The sequence below is a fragment of the Lissotriton vulgaris genome, chromosome 2_2 (genome assembly GCF_964263255.1).
Source record: "Lissotriton vulgaris chromosome 2_2, aLisVul1.2, whole genome shotgun sequence".
NCBI classification, from domain to species: Eukaryota; Metazoa; Chordata; class Amphibia; order Caudata; family Salamandridae; genus Lissotriton; species Lissotriton vulgaris.
In genome coordinates, this window is record NC_141688.1 from 92,937,944 (window position 1) to 92,965,408 (window position 27,465).

The 27,465-nt window shown below is 47.4% G+C and overlaps 1 protein-coding gene across 2 annotated transcripts in view; it reads left to right on the forward strand.

Moving 5' to 3' along the window:
- Positions 1 to 27,465, forward strand: part of UBE2Q2 (ubiquitin conjugating enzyme E2 Q2) — a 687,285-nt gene that overhangs the window by 574,399 nt on the left and 85,421 nt on the right. For both annotated transcript variants that reach the window (XM_086959354.1, XM_086959353.1), the window contains exon 11: positions 2,334 to 2,429. In XM_086959354.1, the coding sequence (XP_086815480.1) occupies positions 2,334 to 2,429 (96 nt within the window). The remainder of the gene's footprint in view (positions 1 to 2,333; positions 2,430 to 27,465) is intronic.

A 27,465-nucleotide genomic window follows, 5' to 3' on the forward strand; every position in this document is an offset into this window, starting at 1 on the left:
TATGCCTGGGTCACCATGGTCGAGCACATGGCACGCCCTCTTTTGGACCATGCACCCGTAAACCTCAGTTTGCTCCCCCCGCATTCCCCTAAGTGTATGTTTGCTTGGCGTCTGCCCCCGAACGCACTCCGCTATTCAGTTTTGCGCCGAGATTAAAACTGTAATTGAGAAACTATTTAGAACTTAATGCCGCACAGTAGATTCCCCCTCCACGCTCTGGGAGGGTTTCAAGGTGGTGGTTCGGGGCAAATGTATCTCCAAACAGTCGGGTGTCTTGCACTCTATCTGCGGCACTCTTGCGCACCTAGGGGGGTAATTAAGGCCCTCGACTCTTTGCACTCTGTCAGCCCCCATCCCGACACCATTGCACAGCTCCGAGATAAACTCTCCGAATTTGAGCAAGAGGCAGATAGGGAGCTCTCCTTTCTGGGTAGGGGGGCGAGGGCCCACCATTATGGTGAGGGTGACCACCCCGGTTAGACCTTGGCCAATCTTCTGCGACGGCCTCACGATGCCTCCTACAACACAGCACTGCAAGACGGTGGTCCGGAACGCACTACCTCTTCCACCGAGGTCATTCCACGGATCACCGCTTTTTTACGCTAAACTTTACACTTCCGGGGCTATACCATTGCGGGACCTCCTGGACCGATACTTCGATCATCTTGAGCTCCTCTGGCTGAGCAATGGCCATCAGGAATATCTCGATGAACCCTTTTCTGCCATCAATAGTCTGCCTGGGGATAAGGCGCCTGGCTCAGACGGTCTGCCTGCTTCCTTCTTTAAGCAAAAGACCCACAATTGATGGACAGAATGCAGAATGTAAATGTAAATGTTGTATACTTGTAAAGCGCACAGCTGCCCACACCGCAGGCGTCCCGGCGCTGTATACCGCTGGGGAACCCGTCCTGGCTTTCCCTGTGAGATGGTCCCTTCTGGGCACCCTCAAGGTGAGACCAGGCATCCCTGGCGTTGAAGGGGCCGTTGTGAAGATTAAGCAAGCTATTGCCCAGAGTTGCAGAGTGGAACCCAAGGTTAGAGTAGGCGCCGAGGCGAGAATTATCAGGCCCGCGAACATTTTGACCCAAGACCCTGCCGCATTGGGAATCGAACCCTGGTCCCGGGCCGATGTCCGCTTCCGGGTCTGCCGCCTCTAACCATTGAGCCACACGTCTCCAGGAGACGTGTTGCCGGACACGTCTCCTGTCCGGCAACCATTCCACGCTCCGACTCAGCGGTGGCAGACAGCCATTGCTGTGCTCCATAGACTGCATTACCCGCCCGTCTTCCCCTCTCAAAACTTTGGACTTAACACGATATTCTCCTGAGAAACCACCAAATCGATTCTTGTTCCATTACGTAAACCCGACTTGGACCGGGTTGGAAGTATCACCGGTCCTCCGATACCGCTTTGTCTCACAAGAGATCAGCCCTGAAGAGTCACGGATAACTATCCGCTGACGAAACACGTGTCGGTTGGCCATTTTCCCTGGTTGATCTCCTTCTAATAGGAGCACCAGCTGTGAAAAGGAATAAAAATCTTTGAGAGAACACTTTCTGGTGACGATCTCATCCTTTGTATTAATATGTGATACAATTCACAACATTTCACCCTCCATTTGTGTGCTCTGGACTTGGCTTGATTAGTCCTTAAAACCTTGTTTAGCACATCCGCTCAATGCTTTACAGTCTAAGCAAAGCATGTGATCTACGGCTGTACATGATCCCGATGTGCAGCAGCACCCTTTCTGGACTGCCGTTCCAAACCAGAAGAAGAAGCAACAGTTAATTCATTTGTATAAGCAGAATTGCATTTTTTCTTAAATGTGCAAATTATTTGTGAGTCCTAAACCGTGGGGCCTATTAAAGTGTTAACTCTTTGAACCCTGCTCTGCTTTATACGTTAATATCTCAAAAAACAAATGAACTGATTTACACCAAAACGACAAAAGCACAATTCGAGTAAAGTTATACATTAATGCCAAGCTTGGTGTAAATCCATTCAGCAGTTTGGACTGTAGGTGTGAGCAAAATAATGGGAAACCGCTACTCAACCCATAATTCCTTAACTCTTATACTCTTATACCTTCCCCCCCCCCTTTCTTGGACGAATCTTCATCTAGTAAACTGCCAAATTTTGTGAAAATCCAAAAAGATATAGGCACATCAAAAAATGCCTTTTCAATGAAAAGTACATCTGCACCATAACTACAATCACTATGTATACTTGTTCGATTGTTATTTCTGTGAAATGCGACATATCAAGCACACATCTAATGTAACCATGTATTTTTAATATTAATGTCTCTTGTAATTGTCCATTTTCATTTTAGGGCTGGAGTAGTGCCTATTCAATCGAATCAGTGATCATGCAAATCAATGCCACTTTAGTTAAAGGAAAAGCCAGAGTGCAGTTTGGAGCCAATAAGGTAAAACTATTTTAAATATTTTGGTTTGAGATTTGCTGTGATAATGTGAGTGTGTGTTAACAAACATAACCTTAGATATTGAACTTCCTTCCCATGTATCAAGAACCCCATATATTAGTATTAACCCAACTCACAGGGAGCCCTAGAGCATTGTAAGGATGCAAGAAATAAATGCAGTAGTTTGCGAAACTCTCCTCACTCCTGCAGTTTGTTTGTGCTCCTGTGGCTTAGTTCTTTTCCCTCTATTCTATAATCTGTTACAATGTTCCCAGGTGTAAAATGTGGTAAAGATGTATAGCACATTCTGTTTTTTAATGTGTGTGGCAGCTAACTAAATACTTAAAATGCGCTAACATTGACCCTTATTTTTGGAGGGGACGTTTTAAAATAGATTGTGAACCAATGCAGCAGTGTCAAGTAGCAACAAATATTAAATATATTTAAGCGGTTTGTTCTTTTGCAATGCTGTTTTTTGATTTCTAGCCTCCAATTGTCTTTACTGAATTATTTTTAGCCGGTACCTCTACAAGTCTCCATATATGATAATTATTGCGAGCACTTGCGTTTACTGATATTTTTGTATTTTTGAGCGTGTCTTCTACTTTATTCATTTTTTTTCTCAAACATAAATCAAAATACACATATGTAGTCCTACCGATGGACTTCTGGTAGTATCATCTTTAACCATTGGCATGTTCCAGTGTTGAACACATTTTGCTTCCATCGTACAGATTGGGGCAGCAGGTTAACCAGCTTTAACCATTAACTGTGTTTCACTGTGAGTGATGGCATTCATATGTATGTGCACAGTGACAGTTAAGTGCCATGGCTAGTTTGCTGTGTGTGTGTGTGTGTGTGTGTGTGTGGGGGTGTGTGTGTGGGTGTGTGTGTGTGTGTGTGGGTGTGTGTGTGTGTGTGTGTGTGTGTGTGTGTGTGTGTGTGTATATTTACTGATAAACCATAGGTTTCAGGGACGTTGGACATTTCACTCGTACAAAACCATAGAAATTCCACCGTTCTAGTTAGTTCAACTAACTATAACTGGCGCCTCTGCAATGCACTGCTGATGACGTCACATATTACATCATTCATGACATGGTCCGTGACATCACTGATGACATCATCCAGTGACTGTGTTTCTATAAAGTTTAAATATGTTTTATATATATGCCAAATTGTATTGAAGAATGAGCAGGTGTATAAGTGTCTGGATGGAGGATTTAGTAGGTGCGTGACTGACTGTATAAGTGAGTAATTAAACGTGGGTTGTGGACTCTTCTCTAGAGGCCTCTGGAGAAAGTTTGGCGCCACCCTGACGCTCTGCGTCGCCGGAGGAATTTATGCCGGTGACTCCCTTGGAATTTGTGGAGCCTCCTCAGGAGCTCCCAGATCCGGCAGGCTCTTCGCCTCCCCAGGAGCCCCATTAGGATCCTCATTCTTCAATGGGGCTTCCTTCCGTGGGGCATTGGTCGCACCCTTAGTGTCTTGGGAGGGTCAGCTTACAACCCTCCCCCACTGATGAGCTGTTGTCCCCTCCGCAGAGGGCTACCGAGGCTGGTGCGGCTTTTTTCAGTGTGTCTCATTGGCCACTCGCATTTTTTTTTGTGTTCAAATCATTTTTATTAAGCAAAAACAAAGATTAAATCAGCAATAAAGCATCATCATCATACAGACATAGTGGAATAGTGCCGAAATCAATCATGGGTAGTAGAACATATAAAACAATATATGAATAAGTAAATAGATGAATAAATGAATAAGTGGATAAATGAATAAATAAATGGATAAACGAATAAATGCATAAATAAGACTGAAGACTAAAGTACAACATCGTATCAAGTGAGACAGTAATCACTGCGTCGTTGTCAGAGATGAAGTGAATAAGATATAAGAGTCTAGAAAACAGTAATCAGTCAGCATCACATTATCATCAATGCATACAATTCCGTAGACGTTTCCATCTATAGCCAGGCATGAAACTTCCTGTAGTTCCTCGTCGTCCTCCCTGCACAATACGACTCTGGTTATCAAGCTCAATCTGTGTAAGGTTTACCCCATGGAATAACTGAACATAAGCCTCTCGGGCAGTACTCTACGGTGGGTCGAAGTTGAAGGAGGAGGAGGCCTGGTCCAAGGAGTACCACAACTGGTTGTTGCTGACCTGCCATGGCGATGTGTGTAGTGCAGGGTTGTCAATGCCCCTAATGCAGGACAGCCACTCTCTCCAAGCATTGAAAGAGACTTCTGTCGCTGATTTCCAATTGCATAGGACCACCTTGCATTCTAGTGTTAGTAAGAGATCTAGAAGCTGGCGGTCATGGTCACCCTTTAGTCTCGGATCTATTGCTCCCAGGATAATATAAGAGAATTCCCTTGCGGGTTGTGTCCCAAGTATGTGACCAATACAATCAAAGATCTTGGACCAATATCTGTAGAGTATGGGGCAGTTAAATAACATATGTGGGAGATCACCAACATCCAAAGAGCAGTTCCAGCACGTTGGTGTATCTCGTAGGCCAACCTTATGCAGTCTCTGTGGGGTCCAGAACGTCCTGTTGAGTATCATATACTTTGTTTGCGACAGTATTGGGGAAGCCTTGTGTGTGAGCGCCGATGCATGTATCCTGTCCCAATCTATGTTTATACCAGTGTTGTTCGCTTCAGCTTCCCATTTGAGTTCATTACGCCTCATTGATTTGTTAGGTGAAGGTGCAAGTAGTTTGTATATTTTGGAGACAAAGTGTCCGGAGGATTGGAAGTGCGGAAGCATGGATGTTAGCCACGGTGTTGCTGGCTTGAAGGTACGTGTGGACAGAGCTGATTTTATCTTTAGGAAGGCGTAGAAGTCAATCGGAGATAGGGAGTGTTTAGCTTGTAGGGTAGAGAAGGGCAATGGCATATTATTGTCATAGAGATCTGCAGTTATGTTAATACCGTTATCAGACCAGTGGTCCCATATGGGGGGCGAGCCATTTATCTTAATCAATGGGTTGCGCCATAAGGATGCAGAGGTTGATTTATTGAATTGCAGACCAGTCTTATGGAGCTGGTCCAATCTCAAAAGTGCTCCGTGAGGTGTGAGAGGTCCATTGTGAGCACTGCGGAAAGCGGGGCCTTACCTATAATGGATTTCTCGATATTGATCCATAAAGGCGTATATGTAGGATCTGCAGCAAACCAGGAAGCACCTTGTTTGCAGAGAAAGGCGGTTTGGTAATTCCTGAAGTTGGGTAAACCTATACCACCTTTCAGTTTTGAAAGTTGCAATTTTTTCATGGCAATTCTCGGTTTCTTCCCTTTCCACAGGAATTCTGTGAATGTCTTCTCTATTTTGTGCAGGAAATCCTCAGTGAAGGACATGGGAAGCATACATGCCATATAGTTAACCAGGGGGCTAATCATCATCTTTAGTGTCTCTGCTCTACCCCACCATGAGAGAAATTTTGGCGACCAACCATCTAACAGTTTTTGTATTTTCTTATATAATATATCTTCATTGATTTTCAAGGTGGTGATCAAATCCCTCTCAAATTCCATACCTAGATACTTAAAACTCTTCTGCTGCCAGGTAAGTCCAGAGTCACCCAATATACTTTTGCTACCCAGGTTATTTAGTAATTTCACCTCTGTTTTATCTTTGTTTAGGGAGTATCCGGACACACTCGAGAATTCTTCAATTGTAGTGAGCAAGGCGGGTATAGCTTTATCAGCCTCCTCACTCAGGACCAGTACATCATCGGCGTAGGCCGTGAGTTTGATTGTGCAGTCTGTGAATGGAATCCCTTTAATCTCTGGGTTTTCCCGTATATAATACAGGAAGGGTTCGATTGCCAGAAGGAACAAGGACGGGGACAAGGGGCATCCTTGCCTAGTACCTTGCTCCAGGTTGAAAGGGGGGGAAAAAGCGCCACCAGCTCTCACTCTAGCGGAGGGACAGGCATAGAGGGACATGACTAATTTAGTAAATAGGGGGCCTAGGTCGAATTTATGTAATACCGCACTCAGGTATGTCCAGTCCACTTTGTCGAATGCTTTCTCAGCGTCCAGTGTAATCGCTATGGTGGGCGTTGATAAAAGCCTCGCCTTTTCAATGACGTGAGCCAGAGTTCTGGTATTATCGCTCGACAACCTGTTTTTCAGGAATCCCGCTTGCGACGGATGTATTAAGGACGGCAAGACCTTCTGGATGCGTCTAGCTAGAATCGAGGCAAGGAGCTTGCAGTCTAAGTTTATCAGTGAAATGGGCCTGTAGTTTTTAGGGAGTTTAGCGTCCTTGCCTTCTTTGGGTATTACTGCAATTACTGCTTCAGCCATGGTACCTTTAACCTCCCCCGTAGTACTTATTTCCTGAAAGACCTCTAGTAGCGGAGTGGCAAGAACATGAGCAAAGGTCTTATAAAATGCCGTATAGCCATCTGGGCCTGGGGCTTTCCCCTTTTTGAGGGATTTGATTGTGGTAACAACCTCATGTTCAGACAGGGGCACGTTTAAGTATTCCTTTTCTACTGGTGAAAGTGTTGGAAGTGTACAATTTGAGAGATACTTCTCCATTTTTTCTTTGTCAACGTGTATGTTTCTAGCGTAAAGCTTCTCATAGAAGCCTTTGAAGATGTTTGCGATTTTATTTGGATCAGAGCTAGGAGTGCCATTTTCATCTGAGAAGTAATTGCATTCTTTTGGATTTTAAATTTGAGATTTGCCGCGAGCCCTTTCCCTGCTATGTTAGATTCACAAATTTTAAAGCGTTTCCTCCTATCTAGCCAGATGCCTGCTTTCTCGCTTATAAGTTTGTTATAGGTGTATTTTCGGTTGGACAGTTCAGTCAGAGTCTCAAGGTTCCTATCATTCAGGTATCTGCGCTGCAGTTGTGAGATGTCTTTTTCTAATTGTAGTAGGGCTGCGGTGCGATTCTTGTTAATAGCAGAGGAAATTTTTATAATTAATCCCCGTATGGTGGATTTCAGCGCCTCCCACCGTATGGTGTCTGAAGTGTCCCCTTTTTTGTTCGTCAATAAGAAATCTGTAATGGCGTTGTCAATGGTTTCTTTGTGTTTTGTGTCGTTGAGAATTGTCATTAAATCTCCACATGGACTGACGAGTAGTTGGCTTAACATTAGATAGTGTGAGAGAAATGCAGGAATGATCAGAGACTAATCTGGGAGCAATGTCTGAGTCCTCGACTCTGGCCACCGCGTTTTTAGATATGAGTATGTAGTCAATTCTCGAGAACGAGTCATGAGGCGGGGAATAAAAAGAATAGTCTCTACCATCAGGATGTAATAAGCGCCATGTATCTTTCATATGAAACCTATTGCATAGTGTCATGAACGCTTTGTGGGCCTTACCTGGGCGAAAAATACATTTGGAGTCTCTATCTATTATCGGGTCAAATGGGAGATTGAAGTCACCTGCTAGGATATGTACTGCTGCGTCTGGAATGGAGTTGATTTGTTTCGTGAGGCCTAGCCAGAAGGAAGGGTCATGTACATTGGGGGCATATATTGTTGTGATGAAGAATTCAGTGTCATCTTTAAGTAGTTTCGCCGAAACCCACCTGCCCTTCGTGTCTGATGTAGAGGAGATCACCTCAACATTTGCAGATTTTGCTATAAGCATCACCACCCCATTTTTCTTCGAGATTGCTTCCGAGCCTATTACCTCATTGTAGTATTTGTTGCGTAGAGTGTGAAATTGCTTCGTGTCCAACTTAGTCTCCTGTAACAGGGTTATGTCTCCACGTTGCCTACGTAAATAATCAAGTATCTTCTGCCGTTTAACTGGTTGGTTAAGGCCTTTCACATTCAGTGACAGTATTTTCAGGTTGGCTATAGTGGTTGTTCCTATTGGAGTATCTATAGCAGAAGCCATCAATTGTCTGAGGTCTGATATTGTCTCATGACACATCTATATGCGTGGGATTCAGACAGTAAAGAGAGCAATGGACATTTGTCAATATCTGCAGTAGCATAGTTTGTATTGATTGCAGGGCTAGAACTATATGCACAAAATGCAGGGATTTGAACAATAGAGTGCAAACTTCGGAACGCAGTGTGATGCGATGGATGCAAAGTAGGATGCAAGATGTGATGCAGAGTAGAAAAAACAACAAAACAGAGCAAAATACAAAAAGTGAAATCAATCCCCCTCCTTCTCCCTACCAACCTCCCTCCACCCTCCTCCCTCTCCCACAGCCCACCCCTCCCTCCCCAGTAGTAGAAAAGAAACATGGCGACTCTGGAAAGACGACCTCGAGACCGCCTCCGTACAGCCTATCTATAACTATTAATCCTTGGGGCTGCAACCCCAGATTACTGAAACAGTGAAACATGTATGAAGGCATCGAGAAACAGCAACGCTTTAACATTGAACTCAGCAGAGAGCTATCACATTAATTGTGTATGCGTGAACAAAGCACACCAGAGTAACAGCAAAAGCCTCACTTACTAAGGCTTTAGCGTAGTACATTATTTAAGGCATTATTTAAGGCATCGGAGTGTTATTGTGGTATCCTAGACAAGAAGGTGCACAAGAACTCACAGAGCAGAACAGAACATAGTATGCCGTTGACTGGGCACATTTCAAACTATCAGTGAACAAATCTATTTGTGGCCAGCAGTCACGTGTCACATTCGCCCAGAACCAGTCTTTCTCAGTTTCAGCCAGAGTAGGTGCATTATGCGGGGCTAGGAGCAGTAGAATAACAGCACCGTCAGACACAAGAAACTCATCCTAGGCCGGATGATGAGGCCCCTTGTTGAGTTGAGGGGGAGACCTCCATGTTGCCATCTCCGTGGCTGGAGAGGTGTTGTCGCAGTTTTCGCGGGTCAGAGAACACATGGGTCATGCCTTGTATTGTTACTTTAAACTTCGTCGGACCTATAAAGCCATACATGTAACCAAGTGTCTTCAGCTGTGGTCTTAATGCAAGGAACGCTTTCCTGATGTCCATAGTCTCCTTGCTAAAATCCTGTGAGATGAAGATTTTGTGGCCCTTCCATAGTACATGGTTATGCTTGCGGACGAAGGTGAGTATTTGCTCTGTGTGTTGGTATCTTAGTAGTTTGCATACAATCGCTCTCGGTCCCTTCTGTTCTTTGGTAATTCGTCCTGGAACTCTATGAGCTCTATCGAACACCAGTGGCTGAGAGAAGGTTAGATTTGTGGCCTGCGTAAACCACTGTTCAAGGAACGGTATGCAAGAGCCATGGGACTCCTCTGAATTTTCTGGCATACCAAAAATTCTCAGGTTCCCCCTTCTATTTCTATCTTCCAACTCCGCAACCTTCCTTACAAGCTGCTCAGAACACAGGGAGAGATTCTTGATGGCTCCACATGTTTTGTTCTCAGAGTCTTCCAGTTTACTTATCCTGCTCTCTGACTCCGTTAGTCTCGTGTTAATGACTTTGATGTCCTGGCGGATTGCGACAACATCCTCTTTGGTGGATTTGGCTAAGTCTCTGACTTCTTCTAATCTGCTCAGTATTGTTTCCATAGCGTCTGCCATACCCTTATTTCCTTTGACTGGCGTCGGCGGGTCAGATTTCAGGCGCTTTGAATTTTTACCATTTTCTTTGTCTCCCATTGTTAATTTGTTTACTGCAATTCGGCTTTGTCTAGCTGTCTGCTGTCACTGTACGTCTCCGAGCTCACCTATGACGCAGTTATCAAACTATTTCAATCCTGGCAATGATCTGGTGCTCACCAATCTCACTAGCCTCACAGTACCAAAACTGGGTTGAGTTATGACAACGCAGGGCAGCACCTTATATCAGCACCTTACATCTTATATCTACTCCTGCTTTTATCCTTTTATCCCTGTGGCTTGTGAATAGCGATTTGCCAATGAGGAACATGTACATATCACCAGCAGTATAACTGTAGCCGATCGCTCCATATGCATTCAATTACAATAGCTGCCATTTTATATCATACATTATGTGTTTACTCCTTGTAAATATCGAGTACAAATGGCTTCCATGTAGAATCAGCATTATTCACAGCATCACAGTGCTCATTACATATGGGTGTTGCAGAGTCATAATGCCTTAGTGTTGATGACACAATAGAGTCTCTTAACTATCCCAGTAAAGCCTCGAATTTGCCCCAGCCGGTTCAATACTAGCCAATGCCATGCAGTTCTGCCATTCTAACAATGTGTTGTATCTCAAATACTCAATACATTCCGGTTTCTATGGGCGTTTGTACCTTTGCAATCGAGTATAGATTTATACACAGGCAGTGTGCATGGGTACAGTGATCATGGCTTGAAAAGTTCGGACTGGTTCAGGCGCGGTTGAATACGTGCAGGGGAGCCGCCATTTTCGATAGTGGTTCTTCGCGCCTAATTTCAATTAAATTTCTTGCATAAGGTCACATTTATCAGTACCTCATCTGCGAGGTCTGTCTACTCACGGCCCCGGTGTCACAGGTCGTCCGTCCGCCTCCGTGGATCCGTGCGTGTGGACAGTCCTGTCGGTTCGTCGCAGCCCAGCCGGAGCTCCGGGAGATCGCGTGGACGTTACCCGGAAACGGGCTCCGCAGTGCAGCTCTGGTTCCTCCGGTCGGGGGTAGAACAGCAAATTATGCTCGTTTCCTTCGGCGGATTTGCCTCAGATTTTCCCCATCGCTGGATACAATGCTCCGACAGGCAGGCCCTCGTTTTTGGTCGCAGGCGGAGTCGGGTTGCAGCTTTTTCGGCTCACTGAGTTACGGCCGCATGGAGGAGGAAAAAGTTACGCCGCCATTTCTCCGGCGTCCAAGCCACGCCCCCCGGCCACTCGCATTTTAAACCTGCAACCCCCTTATGCCCCCTTGTCTGTGGACCTCTTGCTTGAGGTCCTTCACTGAGGGTCCCGGAATGTGGAGCCACTTCTGCCCTTTGAGGCTTCTCTTTATGATGCCCTCTTGGGTACCTAGGTCCGGCCTGCTTCAGGTGACCCAGTGGCTCGTTCAGTTTTGCACCGCCACTGTCCATCTCCACATGATCCTGTTTGTCTTTTTGTGCACCCTGATGCGCAGGGGGTTGTGTTGCAGAGACTGCCTTTCCTTCCCTGCCCCCTCTAAAGCTTCGTCCCACTTGGGAGTCCAGATTCCTTGAGTCATGGGGTAGGAACATCTTTGCATCCACTAGTGCAGCCCTACGGTCCTTAAATGCAGTGTGTGTTTTGGCTCGGGCTACCTCTGCCCTGTGGGACTCTACAGAGTCTTTGCTTTCTTCACCTCTGAAGGTGCTCGCGTTGATCTCCTTCACATCCTCCAGGATGGATGCAACCTTGCCGAATTCACAGTCCGTTCAGCCTCAGATACTGTGGATTCTTTGGGTTGAGCTATGGCGGGTTCTGTTGCCTTAAGACGTCACGCTTGGTTGCGAGAAAACGTCTTCCCTGAAAATATCCAGAAGCGACTGGTTGACTTACCCTTTGATGGGGTTTTTCTGTTTGATGCTCACGCCGAATCGGCGGTTCACCGGTTCCTTGCAGGCTTTTGTCCTCCCACTTAGGTCTAATTTGGCCTGTCTTCCGTGGTGGTACTCTTTCATTTCGCATGCTTTAGATGCTTTCTGTGTTTAACATGGGCAGTGAGCCGTATGTCTTCTTTTTTCTGTGGTCAAGGGTGATTACCCTTTTATTGGCATCCCCTGGATGTGTTTTGCTTTGAGCTGCCTGTTGAACTGCTGAGGCCGTGTTCCACAGGTTACTTTGTCTTCTGACTGTGGTATTGAGCCGGTGGTTCAGCTCGGTAATGTCATACCGCTCGGAACTCATGTTCACGGGTTTGGTTTGTTACTGCTCTCTTTTGGCGTGGCTTATTGCACTAAGAGGTGTTCCCCGTTGTTTGTGGTATGCATACACCATGTGGGGTACTTGTATGCTATTATATAGCTTTGCTTATCTCACCTGGGCCTGGAGATCCTGTGGGCTCCATGCGTAGCTTGGTGGTCTGTTGTACGGTTTTCTATGTTTTTCCCTGGTGCCTTGGTCATCCACTTCCTTGGGAGGTTTCATGGTCTCCTCTTCAAAAACCGCTCCTACCTGCCCTTACTGTACAAGGTATGATCCGGTACGGACATGTTCAAGCTCCTGGCTAGTTCTGTCTCTACATAATTATTTGTTCGAGGCATATGAGCTGACGATTATACACTTTGCATAGAACTCCATCTGGTGTTGGGCTCGGATGATTGCATCTTTTTTTTGTGTTCGAAGAAGTGTTGTAGTCACGAGACCGGTGACTCCTCCTTCAGTGCAGAGTGCGCATGGGCTTCGGTGCCATCCTTAGATTGTTTTTTTCCGCCATCTGGTTCGAATGAAACTTGTTGCGCTCCGGTTCGGAACCCTTTCCAGACCTCTTCGACGCGCAATTACTTCAGCGACTGTATTGTTTCGATCGCTTGCCTTCGAAGCGCACCTCGAAAGCTTCCATCACTCTTCGACGCCTGCGAACTTCGACGTGGGCCTACCTGTGCCGATCAGACGGACATCGATGGAACGGACTCCATTTAAAAAATGTCCACAGTGTGGTGCTAAATTTCCACACTCTGACCTGCATCCTGTCCGCAATTTGTGCCTCTCCCCAGAACATCGAGAGGACAATTGTGAAGCCTGCCTTTCATTCAAATCGAAAAAAAGACCGTCCGGGATAGTTTAGCTCGACGCTGAGACATGTAGCGAGGCACAGGCTCCATTCCGGACATCTAAAATCCAGGTCCCGACCTTCCGGAGCCAGATGAGATCATGGACTCCGAAGTAGACGTCGCTGAGGTCGATGATGACATCACTCTGGGCCAAAGGGACGTGAGTACTGAAACCCCACCCGACCCAGCCCAAGACAATGGCACCGGTAACACCTTCAACTTGAGGCTCAGGTTCACACCGTACTAAGACTTCGAACGCCCTGCCCTCGGGCTCTGCACCGAAGGACAGACCAAAGCCATCCGGCTCGGGCCAACCACTCTGCGCCGAAAAACCACCCTCCGCGCCAAAGGCGCAACCATCAGAGTTGCCACGCCCTCTTACGTCCACACCGACTAAATAATCGGCCGATAAAGCCGGATAAACCACCGGAATCGAAAAAAACAGATAACGTTACGGATCCGAAACAAACTGAAAAACATTCAGCTCAGAAGCATATAGAAAAAACCTTTGTGCCATCAAAACACAAGGCACCGAAAACTTAGGAACCGAGTAAGGCTGTGGTACCGGACAATGTCCCAAAACACCCAAAATCAAGTTCTAAGGACAATTTTTGGACGCCAAGCAAGTATGCGGAGTCTGAAGACCTTTTCTTCCCAGATCCAAGGCAAACTATATATTTATCCTCCCAAAGACTGGTCATATAGTCACCAAGCTGCCTGCAAAGAGGAAACCAGAACATTTACAACAAGTCCCAGTTTCTCCAAAAAAGATTCACATATCTACTAACACTTCTCCTCCACCACCTGATAACCCTAACTTAATAATTTCACCACCACACTCTCCACATTTATAGGATAGTGATGATTCACAAGGACATGGAGATATAGATGATGATGTAATACCATTAAGTACTGTCAATTCACCACAGGAGTTAGACCCATGGCATGATTATAACACGGATCCTGATATAACAAATGATCCAGATTTCTACCCCTCAAAGCCATCCCCACCAGATGATAATGTGGGGTTTGCACAACTTACTAATGGGGCAGCTACATACCACAAAGTCAAACTCCATTCAGACCCTGTGCTAGAGGACTTTTTGCTAGAAACTTTTGCCCAACCACAAAAATCCACGCATGTATTGCCTATGCTACAAGGCCTTATTAGACATGCTCCTGAGGTTTTTAAAGACCCAGTCAGAGCTATGGTTCTTAACACCAGAATTGATAAAAAAAAATATAAAGCAGCCCCTAGTGACCCTATCTATATTAAGTACCAACTTCCCTTAGATTCTTTAGTGGTAGCCAATGCACGTAACAGGGCAAACTTCCAGGGATCAGGTGACGCACAACCTCCTGACAAAGAATCTAAGCTATTAGACGCATCAGGAAAACGTATGGCGTCTCAGGTGGCTACTTCATGGAAAATTGCAAACAAACAAGCCCTGCTAGCAAGATATGACAGGGCTTACTATGACGAGCTAGAAAAGCTCATTCAACACCTTCCTCCAGAGTACAAAGACAAAGCTAATGACCTTGTACAGGAAGGCAAACTAATTACCAATACTTCAATAAAATGTGCACTAGATGCAGCAGACATCGCGTCACGTGCCATAAACACTAGTGTGATACTACGTAGACCTGCAAGGCTTAGAATGTCTGGTTTTTAACAAGAGGTGCAAAATACAATTCTAAATCAACCATTTGATCAACAGCATCTTTTTGGACCTGCAGTTGATGCATCTTTAGAAAAAAATAAAAAAGATACAGAAACAGCTAAATCTTTGGGGGCCCTGCAGTCCCCATCTGCCAGAGGTTCCTTTCGGCGCTCCTTTTACAGAGCAGGGTCCAAAACTACCACATCAGAACACCCTACATCCTCCTATAAAAGTCCAAACCACGGCTTCTATTCTAGGGGATACAATAAAGGAGGTTACAGAGGTAACAACAACAAGGGTAGAGCCAGAGGTAACAACACCCGCAACTCCCCTAACAACAAACGGTGACTTCCCTACGCCTCCCCCCGATCATCCCACTCCTGTCGGGGACGCATCTTACAGTTCCTACCAGTCTGGAATTCCATCACAACAGACAAGTGGGTAAAGCAAATTATCCAGTATGGTAATTGCCTGGAATTCACTTCTACATCTCCCAACATTCCTCCAAGACAGCGCCCAATGGCATTGGACCATCTAGCGCTCATCAAATAAGAAGTCTTGGCAAAGTTACAAAAGGATGCAGTAGAGCCAGTTTCTCTAATCCATTGAGGGACAGGAGTTTACTCCCTTTATTTCCTGATCCCCAAAAAGGACGGCTCTCTAAGACAAATATTGGATCTCAGAACGTTAAACTGGTACATTCATTCAGACCACTTCCACATGGTCACTTTACAACAAGTGCTTCCATTACTACAGCAAGGCGACTTTCTCTCCACTACAGATCTAAAAGACACCTACTTCCACATTCCAATACATCCCTCTCACAAGAAAGATCTCCGATTCGTGGTAGATGGCCAACACTACCAGTTAAAGGTGCTTCCATTCGGAGTCACCACAGCACCCAGAGACTTTACAAAATGCCTCGTAGTAGTTGCAGCCTATCTCAGAAGACAACAAATTCAGGTCTTCCCCTACCTAGACGATTGGCTTATAAAAGCAAACTCCCAAAACAGCTGTGTGCAACACACGCTTCGCACAATACCGTTGCTTCACGATCTAGGATTCACAGTAAATCTAACCAAATCACACCTGCAACCATCTACAATATCTGAGGGCAACAGTAAACAATCTACAGGAATGTCTAGCAAAACAGTAGAACCAAGCTCAAGGTCAACTAACAGATCTGGTGTTGGTAGACGACCGCACCCATTGCTCTCTGCAGTGGTGGAGCACAAAAAACCTTGCCACAAATAGTGCTAACAGATGCGTCGCTCACCGGATGGGGAGCACATCTCAAAGACCGTACCACTCAAGGGTTATGGACCTCTCAACAAAAACAGGTTCGAGGCATGTGGGCTGCTGAATTCATATCTGTGCATAGATCGCCACCTAGTGTTGGGTCCGGATGATTGCACATTGTTGTCCTGGAAGAGTCTTCGAAGTATCACGAGATAGGTGGCTCCTCCCCTGGACTACAGTGCGCATGGGCATCGCCTCCATCCCCAGATTGTTTTTTTCCGCCATTGGGTTCGGATGTGTTTCGGTTCCCTCTGTCGGAACCGACGGTTGTTCAACTTCTACTCGAGACCAAAAGGTCTTTAGGCTGGGCGTCGGTATAGTTGCGTACGGGGTTTCTTTCTGACTCTCGGCTCCGATCTCTTGCTGCCCTTCCACGTGCCTTCGGCGCGGACGGGCCTACACTACACCTCTTGCTATGGAGCGGACTCCATTTAAGAAGTGTCCGCTGTGTCACTCCAAATATTCACACCTCGACGTGCACCCTGTGTGCAATACCTGCTTGTCACCGGATCACCGCGAGGACACCTGCATGGCGTGTTCGAAATTCCGGAGCAAGAAGACTTTAAAGATTCGCCGGGCCAATCGGCTCCAAGCTCAATTATCGGCTTCGGCGCCCCCACCAGATGACATTTTCCAGGAATCTGTCGAGGGAGAAGACGACGCGCAAGACTCGGACTCTGGTCCCGCGTGCGAGGAGGAGACCTACGACGCGGGTGACAAGGACTTTTACGAAGTCTCCGACGAGGTAGGGGACGACGATCAGGCTTGTGCCACGATGGGAGATAGCTCGGAGGAGGAGCATCCCCAACCAGACTCAGGGGTTATTCCCCTTCATACGGCCCAGGTCGAGGGATCGCCTTCGGGCCTTACCCAAGATCTAACTATGAGTCCTACGTCCTCCGGGCCCGGTCACGGACATTTCTGAACCATCACTTAAGTTTAAGAAACCGAAAGTGAAGCCAACTGGTCACGCACCATCGGATCCGAAACCGAAACCGAAAGTGGCGCAGGTGCAGAAGGTTCTGGAGGCGTCAACTACAAAGAAAACCAAAATGGCCGACCAGAAGAGTCGCGCCAAAATGGCCGACCCGATGGCCTCTGGGTCGGCGCCGAAGGCAAAGCCCTCCGACGCGGCTGCGTCGGCGCCGAAAGGGGTCGTGGACCCGAAGACGGCTCCGAAGAAACGTCAGGGAGACGACGCAAATAGGCATGGGGCGCCGGCACCGAAGAAAGTGCCCGCAGTCGATGTGGATCTCGACGATGAGGAATCGCTCGAGCCGGTCCAGCCCTCTCCGGCCTTCACGAAGAAGGTGGCGGAATCCTTGCAGCGGATTCGAAAAGCCGGTGTGGATCCCGCTCAGGACACTGTAGCGCCTAAGCTCACGCCTAAGCCTACTACGGGCCACACGCCTATCCGTTTCACCCTACCACCCAAGTCGGCGCCGAAGGCCTTCGCGCCGAAGCTGGCAGGAACCTCTAAGGAGCCATTGACGCCGAAAGCTGCCTTGGCGGTGCCAAAGCCTCGACTCCAGCCACTTGCGGTCGAGGAACGTCGTGAGGTATTCATCGACGCCAACACCGGAAAACTGTCGCTCCTCAAGAGGAAGATCACAACGGAGCCGGCGTTGGAACCCTTTAAGATCCCTCTTAAAAACAAGAAGGACTCTGCGGGATCTTCGGCTATGGTGGAACCTGTGTCCCCCCAGGCCCTGGGGCACTCGCCGACACATTCAGTCGCAGTCGATGCGGACGAGGAGGATGCCGAGTACAACTATCCGGCGTACTCGGATCCGGAGGAGGAGCATGTACCTTGGGCCACCGGAGCCGACGCCGACGACCCACAGTCGGGTCAGGACACTCAACTTTTCGCCGCCAAGACGTCCCCGACAGAAGACTCGGCGGCCTTCAATGCTCTGATAGAGAGAGCTGCGGCCAACCACGACGTCGAACTACACTCAGACCCCGTGGATGTGGACTTCTTGTTCGACACCTTCTCGGTGGCTGAGAAGTCGGTCAAGACGCTGCCGATGCTTAAAGGGGTGCTTAAACATGCCGCAGAAGTTTTCAAGGAACCCACACGGGCGCGTGTGGTCAACCCTCGAATCGACAGGAAATATAAGGCAGCTCCCACAGATCCTACATATATCAGGGGACACTTGCCATTGGACTCCTTGGTTGTTTCCAACGCTCGGAAGAGGGCGAACTCTCAAACGACTGGTGACGCTCCTCCCCCAGACAAAGAGTCAAAAATCTTTGAAGCCTCAGGCAAACGGATTGCTGCACAGGCAGCTAACATCTGGAGAATATCTAACACCCAAGCCCTGCTTGCACGTTATGATAGGGCCCATTATGACACACTAGAGGCCATCCTACAACACTTGCCTGACCAATACAAGGAGGCAGGAGAGATGCTTATTCAGGAGGGTAAACTCATTACTAACGCATCCATCAAATGTGCACTAGATGTGGCAGACACAGCCTCCAGAGCTATCAATACAAGTGTGTTGCTTAGACGCCATGCCAGGCTTAGAATTTCGGGGTTCAAACCCGACATCCAGACTACTATACTAAATCAAACAGTAAATCCTGACCATCTGTTTGGCCCTGAGGTGGATGCCTCCCTGGAAAAAATGAAAAAAGACACGGAAACTGCCAAGTCAATGGGGGCTTTACAAAGTCAGCAGTTTCGGAGTGGCTCCTTTCGCCGCTCAAATTCAAAAGGCACCTCAAGGGGACAGGCATCCCAGTCCACACAATATTACAAGGGTAACACCCAAGCCTCGTATAACAACAAAGGTAGAGGTGGTTACAGAGGCAATAATATCAAAGGCAGGGGACGTGGAAACAATGGCTCCAGGTCCACCACCACCAACAAGCAGTGACGCCTTGTCACTGCCCCCCGACCACACAACACCGGTCGGGGGGAGACTCCAGCAGTTCCTGCCGGCGTGGGAGTCCATCACCACGGACAGGTGGGTGAGGTCTCTTATCCAGTACGGGTACTGTCTAGAGCTTACGTCCATTCCACCGGACATACCGCCAAGAAGCCGTCCTATGTCCGGCGAGCACTTGACCTTGTTGCAGCAAGAAGTTCTAGTCATGCTGCAAAAAGGGGCAATAGAGCTCGTTCCATTGCAAGAACGGGGAACAGGGGTTTACTCCCTGTATTTTCTGATCCCCAAAAAGGACGGGTCCCTCAGACCGATCCTGGACCTCAGGCCCCTGAACTGGTACATCCTCTCGGAGCACTTCCATATGCTCACGTTGCAGCAGGTGCTTCCCCTGCTTCAGCAGGGGGACTTCCTGGCTACGCTGGATCTGAAGGATGCCTATTTTCATATCCCCCTGCATCCTTCCCACAGGAAGTATCTCAGATTCACGATCTTAGACCAGCATTACCAGTTCAAGGTTCTGCCGTTCGGGGTCACCACGGCACCAAGGGTATTTACAAAATGCCTGGCGACCGTGGCGGCGCATCTCCGTCGCCAGCACGTCCACGTCTTTCCCTACCTGGACGACTGGCTCATTCAAGCAAGGACAGAACAGCAGTGCGTCGACCACGTGTCACGCACCATTCATCTCCTGCACGATCTGGGATTCTCTCTGAACTACCCAAAGTCCCATCTCCAGCCCGCCCACGTGCGACAGTATCTGGGCGCAACAATCAACACTCTGGCAGCCACTGCGCAGCCAAATTCGGTGAGAATCGCCAGTATCCAGGCGCTGATCCAACGATTCAGACCCCAACACTCGCTTCCAGCGAGGGTGTTCATGCAGTTGATAGGCATGATGGCCTCCTGCATCTCCATTGTCCCGCACGCGAGACTACATATGCGTCCGCTTCAGGAGTGCCTGGCACGTCAGTGGACTCAGGCTCGTGGGCAACTGACAGACCTAGTGTTGGTGAGCGGTCGGGCTTACAACTTTCTGCATTGGTGGAATCCACAAAACCTTTGCAAGGGCCGACCATTCCAAGAGCCTGTCCCACAGATTATCCTGACAACGGACGCCTCTCTCCAGGGATGGGGAGCGCATGTACTCCATTACACTGTGCAGGGACTGTGGACACTACAGCAACGGAAGATGCACATCAATGTGTGGAACTGATGGCAATCTTCATGGCCTTGAAGGCGTTCAAAGTACATCTGTGCAACAAAGTCGTGTTGATCCGGACGGACAACATGACAGCCATGTACTACATTCTGAAACAGGGAGGCACACACTCTCCACAGCTCTCTCATCTGGCTCAGAGCATGTGGAAGTGGGCCTTTCAGAGGAACATCTTCCTCATGGCAGAGCATCTCCCGGGCAAGGACAATCAAATGGCGGACCTGCTCAGCAGGCACAGCCATCAGATGCACGAGTGGGAGATACATCCATCAGTACTCCAACCGTACTTCCAAAGGTGGGGTCATCCAGAGATAGACCTATTCGCCACAAAGGAGAACGCAAAATGCCAAAGCTTCGCCGCCAGGTTCCCACACCCGCAATCACAGGGCAATGCGATGTGGATGAACTGGTCAGGCAGATTTGCGTACGCTTTTCCCCCAGCACCTCTGATACCGCTGGTGGCACGCAAGCTCAGGCAGCACTCCATGACGCTCATCCTGGTTGCTCCAACGTGGGCTCGCCAACCATGGTACACCACGTTTCTGGAACTCTCCGTGGTACCGCATCAAAGGCTTCATCTCACTCCCAGCCTTCTGACGCAGAGCCATGGCGACATTCAGCACCCAGATCCGCAACAGCTCAACCTGGCGATCTGGCTCCTGAAGTCCTAGAGTTTGGCTACCTCAATCTTCCTCCCGACTGCATGAACATCATTCGGGAGGCAAGGAAGCCCACTACTAGAGCTTACTATGCGGCTAAATGGAAGAGGTTTGTCATCTACTGCGCTACCCACGATATTGACCCGCTAGATGCTTCCATTCAAAACATCATCTGTTACCTTTTTCACCTGTATCGATGCAATCTAGCGTACTCTTCCATCCGCATTCACCTATCTGCTATAGCAGCATACCTCCAGAATAGGCAGCACCTGTCACTCTTTAAGGTCCCTGCTATCAAGGCTTTTCTGGAAGGACTCAAAAGGGTCATTCCACCAAGGACCCCACCAGCTCCAGAATGGAACCTCAATGTGGTTCTTACGAGGCTGATGGGTCCTCCCTTTGAGCCACTGCACTCTTGTGAGCTTCAGTTTCTAACTTGGAAGGTTGCGTTCTTAGTAGCCATTACATCGCTACGGAGGGTTAGTGAACTGCAGGCGCTCACCATCCAAGAACCTTTCTTCCAAGTACATGCTAACAGGGTGGTGCTCCGCACTAACCCTAAATTCCTACCCAAAGTGGTATCACAATTCCACATAAATCAAACAATTGAATTGCCAGTGTTTTTCCAAAACCCAGAGACGCTGGCGGAGCGCATGCTCCACACCCTTGATGTGAAAAGGGCTTTAATGTACTATGTAGACAGGACGAAAGATTTCCGCAAAACCAAACAACTTTTTGTAGCTTTTGCCACACACCACAAGGGAAACGCTATCTCCAAAGCAGGGATTGCTAGATGGATAGTAAAGTGCATTCAGATCTGTTACGCTAAAGCTAAGCGCACTCTCACTATCCCACCGAGGGCCCACTCCACCAGGAAGTTAGGGGCCTCTATGGCTTTCCTAGGTAACATTCCCTTAGAAGATATCTGTAGAGCAGCCACATGGTCTACCACACATACTTTAACTAAGCACTACTGTGTAGACGTGCATTCCAAACAGCAGGCAGCTGTTGGTCAGGCTGTTCTAAAAACGCTTTTTCAGACTGCTGCAGCTGGCACGGGCGGCCGCCAATAATGGAGGGACTGCTATGTATTCTATGCACAGATATGAATTCAGCAGCCCACATGCCTCGAACTGCAAATGCTACTTACCAGTATGCATCTGTTCTTGGCATGTAGGGCTGCTGACATTCATATCGCCCACCCTCCTCCCCGGCGCCTGTAGCAGCTGCAGTATTCATTCATATATACACATATGCTCATAGCATGGTCATCACTCACATTCTTCACTCCATCTCTGCCAATGGCTAAAAACAATCTGGGGATGGAGGCGATGCCCATGCGCACTGTAGTCCAGGGGAGGAGCCACCTATCTCGTGATACTTCGAAGACTCTTCCAGGACAACAATGTGCAATCATCCGGACCCAACACTAGGTGGCGATCTATGCACAGATATGAATGTCAGCAGCCCTACATGCCAAGAACAGATGCATACTGGTAAGTAGCATTTGCATTCCACATCAACTATCTGGAATTGTTAGTGCTCTCTCTAGTGCTGGAATCATTTCAACTACATCTCCTCAACAAAGTTGTCTTAATCCGTACAGACAACATGACGGCAATATATTACATACAAAAACAGGGGGAGGGGGGGGGGGGCATACTCTCTCCAGTTATCCCGTCTAGCACGGAGCATCTGGAGGTGGGCCATTCAACGAAACATATACCCCCTAGCAGAACATGTACCAGGAGTACACGATCAGATAGCGGATCTGCTTAGTCGTCAAACACAGCAGATCCACGAATGGGGACTTCATCCTCAAGTTCTTCTTCCATTCTTTCATATGTGGGAACAGACCTAATCTGTTCACCTCACACAAAAACACAAAATGCCAAAACTTCGCATCCAGGTATCCACATCCATTGTCCAAAAGCAGTGCGCTATGGATGAACTGGTCAGGAAAATTTGCTTACGCTTTTCCGCCTCCCCCACTCATTCCATCAGTGGTGAGGAAACTTCAACAGCATTCCCTTACAATGATCCTAGTTGCTCCAACATGGGCAAGACAGCCACGGTTCACAACTCTGCTGCAGCTATCAGTAGTGCCACATCAAAAGCTGCACCTCTCTCCCAAGTTTCTCACTCAGAACCATGGAGAGATGAGACATCCAGATCACAGCCAGCTCAATCTAGCGATCTGGCTCCTCAAGTCCTAGAGTTTGGATATCTCAACCTTCCACAGGAATGTATGAACATTATCAAAGAAGCTAGACGCCCTACAACAAGAGCGTGCTATGCTGCTAAGTGGAAACGATTTGTCATTTATTGTTCTAACAATACAATTGACCCACGAGATGCTTCTATTCAAAACATCATTTGTTACCTTTTGCATCTGCAATGTTGTAATCTAGCGTATACGTCCATAAGATTACATCTAGCTGCCATAGCAGCTTACCTACAAAACAGACATCTGTTGCTTTTTAAAGTTCCACCAATAAAAGCTTTTATGGAAGGGCTTGAAAGAATAATTCCACCAAGAGCTCCACCCTCCCCAGTGTGGAATCTCAATATAGTCCTTACCAGACTAATGGGCTCTCCATTTGAACCTTGGCACAAGTGTGAATTACAAAACCTTACTTGGAAAGTAGCATTTGTAGTCGCTATCACATCTCTGAGAAGAGTGAGTGAACTCCAGGCATTAACCATACAAGAACCATTCTTACAAATTCATCACAACAAAGTGGTTCTTAGAACAAATCATACTTTTCTACCCAAAGTAGTCTCTGCCTTCCATCTAAACCAGTCAGTTGAACTACCAGTATTCTTTCCTCAACCAGACTCAGTGGCAGAAAGAGCGCTACATACTCTTGATGTCAAAAGAGCATTGCTCTATTACATAGAAAGAACGAAACCATTTAGGAAAACCAAACAACGTTTCGTAGCATTCTCTCCACCGCATAAAGGGAATCCTATATCTAACACAGGAATTGGAAGGTGGATTGTAAAATGTATACAAATATGCTACCTTAAAGCTAAACACACATTAACAATTCCCCCTAGAGCTCATTCCACACGCAAGCTAGGGGCATCTATGGCATTCTTAGGAAATATTCCTCTAGATGACCTATGCAAAGCAGCAACTTGGGCCACGCCACACACCTTCACAAAACGCTATTGTGTAAATGTGCAAGCAAAACAACAAGGTAGTGTGGGCCAGGCTGTATTAAAAACACTTTTTCAAACAACTGCAATAGAAAAAGGTAGCCACCGCTAAGGAGGATACTGCTATATAGTCTATGCAAAGTGTACAATCTGCAGCTCGTAATGCTACTTACCAGTATGCCTCTGTTCTTGGCATGTAGAAATGCAGAGTTTTACACGCCCAACCTCCTCCCCGGATACCTCTATCTGATCCAGTATTATCTTAGATACATCACCCATGGGCACTTCTCTATTGCTTACTACTCCATCTAACCCTACTGGCAAAACAATCTAACGATGGAGCCGAAGCCCATGCGCACTCTGCACCGAAGGAGGAGTCACCGGTCTCGTGACTACAACACTTCTTTGAAGACCAAAATAACATGCAATCCTCCAAACCTAACACCAGATGGCATTCTATCCAAAGTGTACAACTCTGCAGCTCTACATGCCAAGAACAGATGCATACTGGTAAGTAGTATTTTCCTCTTATACATTTATTTATACATGCCGGTTGCCTTGGTATTCCTCTTCCTACTTTGCCTCTTCTTTTCGAGGCTGCGAGGTCTGGACCAATATCTCCATGTGTGGGGGAGCTTTTCTGAGTTGTTGCAAGTAGCCCATAGTTTCCTCCTTGCTTCCGCTACTGGGGTGATTTCCCAATTTGACATATGCTCCCTTTTTGGTCTTCAATGCTGTACGTTTCTTTTCTGGAGGGTTGGTCTCGGATTCTGAGACTCTTCCCACCATTCGTTAACTTGGTGTTTTTGCCACTTCCTTCAGATATGTCTTTTTTACAAATTATCACCTACTATTGTTAAAGCTACACCTGCGGGACAGCTCTTCTGATGGCAGTGGTCCTTGACTACTGCCTGCAAGTCTATATTGTGGTTGTTTCTCACTTTGGCTTCATACTGCCCGGTCGGGCATTCTTATGCTGTTGTGTAAGCCACTTTAGGGTCTCTATGGCCGTTTGCCTGCTGCATATTTCTACCTGCTTCAGCGGGTTTAGAATTGATGCTAATTGCCCCTAATTACCCTTTTTGGGATTGGGTGTGCACTAGGCGTGTTTCTTGTCCTGCAGGCTATTCCCAACGCATTGCTCAGGTTCTAGCTCTTGCCTATGGGCTCTTGACACCGGCTCCTTCGGCTTCCTTCTATAGGCTAGTCTGTTAGGCTCTGGTTGCATCTCTTCAAGTTCCTTTCGAGCTGGGGTGGTGTACTTATCCTGCACCATTAAGCAGAGAGTGGTCCTTTCTCTCGCTCTTTCTCTTTTTCTTTCTTTCTTTCTTTCTTTTTCTTTCTTTCCTCCTTCCTTCTTTCCTCCTTCCTTCTTTCATCTGGTATAGGGCTCATGCCGTTCTAACTGCCATTTTTATACGTGTATGGTGTAGCGCCCTTTTGGCGTTTTTAGGATATCTACTATCCCGTTATTTCTGCTCTTTCAAGCTGCTTGAGTTGATGTCTGGCTGTTCCAAAAAAAACCTTAATCTGTCACTCTGTTGCCGGATCGGATACTTGGCGCTTTCTATTGTTATGTCGCAGACCCACCTACCCTTTGGGGTATGGCTTTGGTATCTATTCTAAGGTAATGATTCTGCGGCTAGATGTCTCTATCAGATGTACAAGTTACTTACCTTCGGTAACAAAGTATCTGGTAGAGACTTTTTCTAGCCGCAGATTCCTTAACGCCCACCCAGCCTCCCCGTTCTGCGAGAAGCTGGCCAAGTGGTGTTCTCCACTGGCCTCTTCAGTTGCCATTGGGTTAGCTCTCACAGGAGTTCAGTTTGTGACTCCCCTCTGAGTGTTTGCATATACAGTTGTCTGCTGAGGGGCTTCTTTCCAGTAATATGGCACGAGGAGATTAGTTTTCCTCTCCAGTTACCTTCCCTTTCTTCCGTCTTCTCTATTGACTCTGGGCCCTGGTCTCCTCTTGGTCGTCCTCTTTAGGGGTCAGTTGTGCTCTGTTTCAACCACCATTATTATAGGGAATGGGCCAGTCTTTTCATCCTTCCTAAGGTGCACTGTTCTTCTGTGCTCCATTCTTAACAAGCGACGCAGTTCTACATGGCAATATCGGTCTCTTTCGGTCTGTTGAGATGTTCTTCGCTTGTTGCACTCAGTGAAGGGTCTTCGCTTAGCTTGTGGGCTTTTTCTCACAGCTTTTCACTTCGGACCAGTGGGTCCTGAATATTGTTCAGAGTGGCCATACGTTGGAATTCCAAGACCTTCCTCCAACAAGAGCTCCGGGCGCCAACCACACAAAACATCTGAGTCTACTCCATCTCGAAGCCCACCAATTTTTCATCAAGGGGGCAATAGAACCGGTACCTCTCTCTTAAAGTGGCAGAAGTTTTTATTCCAGGTTCTTCCTGGTTCTGAAGACAGCAGAGACTTGGCGTCCCATCCTAGACCTACGAGAGCTCAACACTTATCTCATCAAACTCTCTTTCAGGATTGTCACTCCAAGATATTCTTCCTCTTTTGAACCCAGGCGATTTTCTGGCGTCTCTGGATTTAGAAGATGCGTATTTCCACATACCAATACACCCAGCTCACAGACAATGTCTACGCTTTACAGTGGGCAAGAGCCATTTCCAATTCAAGGTGCTTCCGTTTGGCCTTCGGTCTGCACCACGGGTCTTCACCAAAGTGTTAGCACCAGTAGCAGCATACCTACGAAAACAATCCCTGGAAGTTTTCCCTTACTTGGACGACTGGCTCGCCAAGGCTCCATCTCTCAAGGAAACTTTTCAAGCCGTTTCAACTTGTATTCAGTTGTTCAATCACTTAGGCCTTCAGCTAAACAGACACAAGTCAGTTTTGCAGCCAGCAAGATCCACAAAGTTCCTTGGTGCCATTTTGGACACGACACAATGCACAGCTCGTCCTTCGGAGGAACGTCAACAAAAGTTAATTGTTTCGGCTCGCCAGGTGTTCAACAAGGAATGCCTTTCAGTCCGACAATACAAGTCCCTGCTCGGGTCGATGTCATCCTGCATACCATTAATACCGCATTGCAGGTTGCGAATGCGTCCTCTGCAAGAAGAGCTAGACGAGCAATGGTTCCAGGCAGAGGGATCATTCAATGACAAGGTGTTTGTGACGCCACAAATGAGAACAGCATGCGAGTGGTGGCTAGTAAAGGACAATATCGCGGAAGGTCTGACATTCAGGATTTCACCATCCCCCCTGATTAGGACTACAGATGCCTCTTTGGAAGGCTGGGGAGCAGTGCTCCGAGAGCTTCAAGTCAGCGGACACGGGAGTCCAGAGCAGCGCCAGTGCCATATAATTTTTTTAGAGCTGACGGCCATTCGGTTGGCTTTGCAGGCTTTCCTTCCCAGAGTTCAAAATCAGACAGTGCTGGTCCGGACGGACAATACGACGGCCATGCACTACATCAACAAGCAAGGAGGAATGAAGTCACAAACTCTATCCAAAGAGGCTATGAGAATCTGGGATTATGCGATTCT